This window comes from Salvia hispanica, chromosome 3 (assembly GCF_023119035.1).
Source record: "Salvia hispanica cultivar TCC Black 2014 chromosome 3, UniMelb_Shisp_WGS_1.0, whole genome shotgun sequence".
In the NCBI taxonomy this organism is placed as follows: Eukaryota; Viridiplantae; Streptophyta; class Magnoliopsida; order Lamiales; family Lamiaceae; genus Salvia; species Salvia hispanica.
Window position 1 is genome coordinate 47,511,578 of NC_062967.1, and position 9,613 is coordinate 47,521,190.

General features: G+C 34.3%; 1 protein-coding gene across 1 annotated transcript; it reads right to left on the reverse strand.

Moving 5' to 3' along the window:
• Positions 1–5,395: 5,395 nt before the first annotated feature.
• LOC125211874 (methionine gamma-lyase-like) lies at positions 5,396–7,636 on the reverse strand. The gene is made up of 2 exons (XM_048111824.1): positions 6,796–7,636; positions 5,396–6,091 (listed from the first exon to the last, which is right to left on the reverse strand). The coding sequence occupies exons 1-2, from the start codon at positions 7,562–7,564 to the stop codon at positions 5,511–5,513; spliced, it is 1,350 nt and encodes a 449-aa protein (XP_047967781.1). The 5' UTR covers positions 7,565–7,636; the 3' UTR covers positions 5,396–5,510.
• Positions 7,637–9,613: the final 1,977 nt, after the last annotated feature.

Consider the following 9,613-nt stretch of genomic DNA (forward strand, 5'->3'; position numbering starts at 1 on the left):
GAGTGAAATGGTGGCTACTTATAGAGATTTATTCCTATTTTATTAATTTTATATATTAAGATTATGTCGAATTATTCAGTAAACGTGATCAAGGTTAGTAATTATCATTAACTCATTATGCAAGCTAAAGTCCTAACTGGAGACTGCGACATTAATTTGTGCTTGGCTCATTTTGCTACATTTCTTAACTTTTTAAGTGGATGAGATCATCATCCCGCTGTTTTTGATTCTGCAAAACTAATTTTATTTATTTTAATAGTAGTACTCCCATTCAAAATATATAACTCACTTTTCTTTTTGACTGGTCTCAATCAAAATGACTCATTACTTAAAATAGAAACACAATTATATCTACTTTACTCTCGAAATATAATTATATCTATTTTATTCTCTTTCTCTTACTCAATTCTCTTTTTTTAATAATAAAATTTACTCCATCCGTTTCGGATAATTCGTCTCACTTTGACCGGGCACGGATTTTAAGAATTGTAATATAAAGTGAGTTGAAAAAGTTAGTGGAGTGGAATGTGGGTCCTATTTTTATATATTAGTTTTATAATAAAATATGAGTATGAATGAGTTAGTGAAATATAGAGTCCACTGCTAAAAATAGTAAAAATGAAATAGGATAAATTTTGAGGGACGAACAAAAATAAAAAATAGAACAAATTTTCAGGAACAACAGAGATAGTAATTTATACTGGCAACATATAATACTTCCTCTACCATACTCTATGCAAGATGTAATTTTTTTTATCCTACGTAAGATGTATCTTTTAGTAATAATTAACTTACTGCATTCTCCTATTTTATTTTTTTATCTTTTAAATTTTATTTTATTTTTTATTTTATTATTTTTTCATCTTTATCTTTCTTACTTTATTTTTACTTTTATTTTGTTTCGTCTTCTCTGATTTACTTTATTTTCACTTTTATTTTATTATTCCGTCTTTCTCTTTTTTCACTTCATTCTCTTTTTCTACTTTAACTAAACATCACTACCTAAATTCATGTGTCGAAATAGAAACGTCTCACTTAAGCCAAAACGAAGGGAGTATAATTATCATCTCTTACTTTACTCTATTTTCACGCTTCTACTTTATTTTCTTTACTATTCCCTCCGTTTCTTGAAAATAGAGATTTGAAACGGCACAAGTTTTAATTCAAAATTTGATAAAGTAAGAGAGGGGGGAAGAAAAATTGGTAAAGTAAGAGAGGGGAAGAAAAAAAATTAGTAAAGTAGGAGAGAGAGAAAAAAAAAGTTATAGAATTAATGTTAGTTGATTATGAGACCCACTTTATTAGGGAGGTGTAAATAGTATAAGTGGTAAATAAATTGATGTATAAGGGTATACAGATTTCCAAACATGAAAAGTTTGAAAATTGTTATTTTTAAGAAACGGACTAAAAATGGAAAAAGTTGTCACTTTTAAGAAACGGATGGAGGATTTCATTATCTTTCCACTTAACTGTCTAAGGTCATTTTTTTTATATTTATTATCCAAAAAACGTATAGCTTATGATGGAATAATGGGAATATAAAAATAATTAACATTAATTGCTACTTATATTAGGGATCTTAGGGAGTGTTCGGTTTGCAAGATTATATCCGGGATTAAATTTGTAGTGTGTTTGGTTTATAAGATTCAATCTCATAACTCACTCAATCCTAGATGGATAATCATGGGATAATTAATCTTAGTTAACCCCCCTATAACTAAAATAATCTCACAACTCAATCTTAGATTATATTTTGATATTATTTTATCTTGTCAACCGAACACCACCTTAATGTATAGTACAGAGGAGTACTATTACTACAGGTTGGAACTTAAAAATTATACCTTTCCGTATTCATAAAATTTGCTCGATCATTATCTACTTTGTGTTTCTGAACGTTGCTATAATATCATTTGTACCCTTATTTTTACAAAATATCACCACATATATTTAACTTTGATGTACGTATAGAGTAATATTGTTGAAATTCAATTTTAGTAGACGAAAATTGCCTTCAATTCTTAAGGGATATTTTTGTCAAATTAATTTTATTTTTTTATTCCCTCTTTCCTCTCTCATCTTAAATTTAACGTTTTTATTCCCCCTTTCCTCTCTCATCTCTATATTTTCATTGTTTTGTAAATTAGATAATCATCATTCTGCATCTCATGACTCCCACGTGATTCTCTTTCAACCATATATATCCATTTTTACAGCTGAATTATTGTGTTAGTATTTCTTCCGCAATCCATGTACCCCCGTCCTGAGATAAATGTCACCCTTAAAAATGATATAGTAGTACATATTTTTATTGTGTTAAAAGTTGCATTATATTGATGGACTCATATCGATACCATTGGTCTACCGTCTAGAACTCTTATTTGCGGACGGGTAATGGTCCTGGAGGTTAGTAGGGATTAGGTTGCGATTTTTAGGAAAGTATGAAACTGACGCGCGCAGCTGATGATCATTTAGAGCCTGATCATAGAATTGCGCAGAATTTTGGTAACACTGCTAAAATATTGTCTGTTTAATTGATAAATGGAGTAAAGTACAAATTTTGGCTCAATTTATATAATGTTAGTTATTTCGACTATTGCGATATTAAATAATAATTCAGTCTTTCGTTTTGTTGTGGATAAAATATTATCATTCTTTCGATCATTAAATAAAATAATACATGCACCAAAGAAATCTGTATATGTGTCCATAATTATATTCTTTGAGCCAAAACTTTGGAGTAGTAATTAATATGTATGTTCAGCTAGCCATCAATTTTGATTGGACAGAAAATTTTGGGCGTCTACAAGATGAAAGGTTAAAATAACATCTTGTGTCAAAGCTCCTATATTATATGGCAATTAAACTAGTTATTCAATGATTTTATATTTTAATAAATATTAAAGTAATATTACATACTCAAAAAATATTATAAAGTATACTAAAATTGGACAATTTATGTTGTGTCAAAGCTCCTATATTATTTGACAATTAAACTAGTTATTCAATGATAATTTATAAATATTTTACAATTAAACTACTTATTAGTTTAATATTTTACATTTTAACTTAGAATAGTTTATACTCATAAAAGATTACAATAATATTTTTTTAGTATAAATTATTTTTACTCATCAGACCTATATCATTTGATCATCTGATTTGCCACAATATTAGTGACGAAGGCCAAACAATTTTAAAGGTAGTGTCCGAAACAAAAATTCGATCAATTGGTACTGTAATTTAAACCAATCAAATAGCTCTAATCATAATTAATTAGTTACGGTCAGTTTAAATTTGTTGTAAATATATTCCATGCCACTTTCGATTTGACAACTATAAAAATTCAGGCAATTAAAGTTAAATAATACTATAATTTTTTTTATATAAAATAAGTGTCCATAAGACCATAACCATTCTGAACCCAATTCCCCTAAAATACGCATACCATAAATCCTATGTTCTTCCCTATATACACATGCATATCACCTATCTAAGTGTAAAGAATGCTTACTCTAATTAGTTTAAGTAAAATCTATGTCGAATTTAATTTTATAGATCAGTTATACCTTAGAAATTGTATAATTCCATCACACTATCAAATACTCCTTCTGTCCCACTATAAAAATAAGACACTTTCTCTTTTAGTATTTCACCATAAGTAAGTTATTTTATTTTTTAGCTAAAGAATAATACATTTTCTCTCTTTTACTTTGCATTTGACCTACCTTTTTCTCACTTCATTTTTTTCCTCTAATATTTTACTTTTTCTTTATTTAGCTTTTTAAATATTCATTTCTTATATTTTATGTTTAAATGAAGTGTCTCGCTTAAGACATTGGACAGGAGAAATATTAAATTAAGTGGAAATATGCAACACTAACTATGTTGAGTAAGTGTACAATTTGCTTTTCTCAACTTATAAATAAAAGTTTTAAATAAAATCATTTTGCACAAAAAGACAATATATAGGAGTATATCATTAGTGGGTTCCACCGCTATTCTTTTATTTATTAAAGCAAGACTTTGACATATGCTTTCATTTGCTTCTTTATTATATATGGGAGTATTAACTCTAGGTCTTTATGGATTCCATCCAGGTCCTAAGGGCGAGGAGCATTATTTTGGATCACGTTCCCAGGTGTCAATAGATAGTAAAGTATTTTATTTGTCCCAAAAATTATACTGTAACTGTAGGCTCTTTTATATTGATCATCATTATCTGATGCTTGTGCAAAGTTTGGGGACAGACCGACAGAGTTGTCAACTGAACTGGGTCAACCTGGCTTAGACTCGGTCCATCAACAAAATGAAGCCGACCTGGGCTAGGCTCACATGTTGAAATGGGCTCTAATTGGATAATTTTCCAAACTCAGACCCTGTCTAGGCCTATCAGAAGTTCAACTCAGACCCACGATCAGCCCATCTCTAGCCCAAATATGACACACAATTAAAAATTAATCTTGTATAATACTTCCTCCGTCCGCGAATAGGAGTTCCATTTTTTCATTTTAGTCCATCCGCGAATAGGAGGCCCGGTTCACTTTTACAATAAATGGTAATAGGGTCACACACCCACTTTCCACTAACTCATTACACTCACATTTTATTTAAAAATAATATATGCAAGTGGGACCACCATTAAACGAATTTTTTTCCATCCACTTTTTCTTAATATTTCTTAAAACTCGTGTCGCTGTGAAATGAGATTCCTAATAGCGGACGGAGGGAGTAGTATAGTAGTAGTAATTATTTCACTTAAGTCTTAACATAAACTTTATATTATATATTCTAGATTTTTATATTAGTTTATATTTTTTTAAATTCCTCTTAACATTTCAAATTTTTCAAAAATAATTACAAGAAAATAATTTTAAATGTTATTATTTATTTAATAAATATTTATGCAATATTTCATATATATAATTCTAAATTATCTAATTAATAAATATATATGAATTCTAGTGCAAATATAAAATATCATACTAGTAAAAATGAAACAAATTTTTTAATTTACATATCTAAAATAACATTTAAAAATACGTAAAACATTTTTGAAAAATATATGAAAAGTTAATTTGCTGTGTAACTCAACCAATTCTAACCCGGTCCGGCCCGACTCATTCGTTGGTGATCCAAGACTGGGCCGGGTCCCAATTTATAGAAAAAATCACAGCCCAGTCCAATTTGCTAGTTGGCCGGGTCCCAATTTATAAAAAAATCACAGCCCAGTCCACTTTGCTGGTCGGTCGGGCCCCAGTTGTGGGCGGGCTTGGGCTGACCCGGCTAATTTGACAACTCTATTAGGGCGAATTTTATTCATGGAATAAAATATTTTGGTTAAGTGAGATTAGTTGAGGTTCTTTGGTTCTCATTTAAGAATCGGGAAGCAAACGACACAAAGATGAACTCTTATAAACCAGAAAAGTAGTACTAGTTACATAATAGTACTCATACGGCCATTGACGTTACATATACGATATACCCACGAGCCATGACACTACCCCATATCATATCTTAGTATTGAATAAAGTGGGATCCTGCATTCTCGACAGCGCCTTGGTGAAGTGGCTCCACTTCTGCTCCAAAGTCCCGCTGAACCCGATGGACATCCTAACTAGCCCGGGCGAGATCCCGGCCAGCTCCTTCTCCTCCTCGCTTAACTCGCTGCTCGTGCTGCTCCCCGAGCACGACATGAGGGTCTCATAGTATCCCAAACTCACCGCCATAAGCCCAAATTGGCTGCAGTTCTGGAGCAGATTCATTAGCCGGTTCGCCCTCTCCTCCGTCTCCATGTCCACGCAAAGGAGCCCCCCGTACCCGTACTCCTTGACCGCCATAGACTTGAGGGTGGCGTGGTCTGGGTGGTCCTCCAATCCAGGGTAGATGACCTTGAGCCCGAGCTTCTTCATCCTCATGGCGTACACCAGGGCTCGGTTGCAGTGCTCCTTCATCCTCAGCCCTAGGTGTGGGAGCCTGCCCGCCAACTCGAACGCCACTTTCGGGTTCATCGTCGGCCCCAGCAGCATCAAGCTCCCTTGGTGAGTGTCCATCATTGAGTTCACTAAGCTGGCTGGCCCACACACTGCGCCTGTTTCAATTCCGTACAATTTGAGAATCAAACTAAATATATCATGATCACACAATTTGTATTTGTGGACAAATTAAATTGGTGCACCTCTTCTAAGTTGCTTGTTTTATTTTATTGTTCATCTGATGGGGCCAAATAACCAACAAGGACATCATGTCACATGGTGCCTATTATTCGGTATAATCCAATTCAATCAATTGAAACAAACGCTTTCCCACTATCAAATAAAAATCCCACACATCACAGCTTAACTTACCAAGAAAGCAGAGATGAGACCTACAAAGCCAAAAAAAAACACAGGATCACGAGTGATGAAACAGTACAAAAATAAAGAATCATACTTTTTCTGGTGTCCGGATATTTTTAGTTCAATTCTTATTAACAATGATGTTAGTGTATCCAATCATATAAAACGTTAACTGTCACATCCAATATTATCTGCAACTGAGTGGGTATTCTATAGCCATGTATTAGCATATACCAAAAAAAATGGAATATACATGAACTATATTATATAAATATAGTGTAATTATATTATATATATTTCGAGAAGTGTTTAAAATACATTAGTAATTACTACTAGTAAGTAGAGGATTTCAATAATACGGAGTACTATATAAGGGACGATTATTGTGAGAATTTTGTGAATTTATATCGAAATAGAATTATAGATAGAAGTCGCAATTAATGGTTTAAAAAAGTACCCGCGATTAAATCGGCGCCACCGCTAATGAACTTAGACATACTGTGCACAACGACGTCGGCGCCGAGCCTGGCCGGAGAGACGACCATGGGCGAGAAGGTGTTGTCGACGACGACGGTGATCCCCTTATCATGCGCCATCCTGCAGAGCTCCGGCACGTTAGCGACAGTGAGCGTAGGATTAGACATGGTCTCGAAGTAGAGCACATTAGTCTTGCCCTGGACCATGGCACTCCGCACCGCCTCATGGTCACGGATGTCCACAAACGACGTCGTTATGTTGCAGGTGCGCGGCAGGAAGTGCGCAAGCAGCGTGTGGGTCCCGCCGTACAGTGTGCGCGACGCCACCACGTGCCCTCCGGCGCTGCACAGCTGGAGGAGCACGGAGGAGACTGCCGACATGCCGGAGGCCGTACAGTAGGCGGCCTCCGTGCCCTCGAGGGCCGCCATGAGGCGGCCTAGGTTGAGCACGGTGGGGTTGAAGTGGCGGCTGTAGATGAAGAAGTCGCGGTCGGGGCCGAGCTCGCCCGTGAACATCCGGCGCATCGTCTCCGGCTCCATCACGGTGAAGGTGGCCGAGGCCTCGATCGACATGTTCACGCCGCCGTGCTCACCGAACTCGTGGCGGGCGACTGCCAGCGCAGCCGCGGGGTCCTCTGCGTGCGGCGGCGGGGGCTTGGAAAGGGGGTGGTGCTTCTTGGCGGCGGAGAAGGGGTCCCGGTGGAGGTCGTCGGAGGAGCCAGAGCGTTTCTTGCTGATCATGGTGGCCATTTTGGAAGGAAAATTTGAATTTCTTAATTCCTTCTGAGAAGATTAGAATGTAATGGCTTTAGCTTTTGTGAGAGACTTGTAAAATGGCGTCTCTACTTATAGAGTAGGAGAAGTCTCGAGAGTCATTCCTAATTTAATTTTACTAATTATTAAGACTATATCGAATATTATGACACATGATCTTCAAGGTTATTAATTATCAATTTATCATTATCCAAACTAAATTAATGCCTAATTGACACATGATCATCAAGGTTATTCATTTTCAGTTTATCATTATCCAAGCTTAATGCCTAATTTGAGAGTGCGACATTTATATATTGTACTACTACTTCTCTATAGAGTTTTTTATTTTTAAAATGTTCTTATTAATATGGAAATAATACATTATGGTGGCATTCGGTTGTCATGACTAATTATAATGAGACTATCCATCTAGGATTAAATTGTGAGATTATTTTAGTTGGAGGGGAAGGCTATGACTAATAATCATGAGACTATCCATCTAAGTTGTGGGAGTTAATCTTATGAACCAAACATGATACATATTCAATCATGAGATTTAGTTTTGCCAACCGAACACCCCTATATGAATATTGAGTTGTTTTCCAAACTTTAAAGTTGAGAAAAAATCAAGTTTTCTGGTTTAACATTTAGACTCTCCTCCTTACACTATGGCAAAGTCCTCGATCTGGTTAAATACCTCGACATTTTAGCGGATGAGATCTTCATTCTTGCAATTTTAAATGTTTCACCATTTTTATTACTACTACTGTTTTATACTAGTAGTTTGTTATAAGAATCAATTTAAATTTATAATATTATTGAAATTTAAAAAGGTTATACTCTCTCCGTTAATATAAAATGTGTCTATTTGATTTACTAAAATAGTTGATTGTGTGATTTATTTTAAGAATTGAGTAGACCCACTTTTAAATATATAGTGGATAACTGGATATTGAGTTATGTGACCCTTCATAAACGGAAATGGACAATTTTTTGTAGATGAATAAAAAAAATTAGGGATGAATTATTTTGTGGATGGAGAAAGTATAAAATTTTGGAATAACAAATTAACCCAGATAACAAATTACTAACTGAAAATGAATAATATGTAAACAAGTATAAAAACTAATTGGATAAACAAACTCTAATTATTAAGTAAAATTACAGTATCTTGTACTAATCGAGTAATTACTGGTACTGCAGTTAAATATTTTATGTTGTTTGTATCGTAAGATCAATAAGCATACATGGACAACTAGATTTATAGCTTAGTCCTATTAATTGTTATAAGCTCGCATATGCAGTTAACTTATATATAGTAGTTACGTTTTTTCAAATTGTTGGTTTATAGTGTGATTTACAGTTAGTTAATCTATTGAGGAATTGTGATGTCCTAGTTTACTAACATGTTATGAAAACCTTTCCTTACATATGTCGGATATGATGATAATACACTTAAATGAAAAGCATAAAATAAACAACACAAAGAATTTAACGTAATGTTGAATAAAGTCTCGTACACGATTTGGTAACACTGGATAATCCACTAATTGATATCTCTTGCTTTGGGTTGCAAGGGGCCTAATTAACTTCTGGTTGATATGATGATGTTTTCAGCTAGCATGAACTACTTTTTGCTTTCAGATAACGAACGCATTATCGCTTATTTGCTCCCATTTTTTTTACCATGAAGGGTAAAGTTGAAGGTTTTTCTAACTAGGTGATCGAACTGTTACAATGAAAAACAAATCCATGGATGATCTTAATTTGTCTACGAATCGGACATAGATCAGTTTGCTAGGATATACTCTCTCCGTCCCAAGGAAGATGACCCCTTTCTTGGGCGGCACGGGATTTTATGCAGTTATATTTTGTGTGTTAAGAGGAGAGAGTAAAGTAAGAAAGAGAGAATAAAATAGAGATAGAAGTGTTTCCATTTTAAGTAATGGGTCATCTTAATTGGGACAAACCAAAAAGGAAAGTGGGTCATCTTCAATGGAACGGAGGGAGTAGTTGTTTTCTTCGTAGCTGAGCATCCGATCG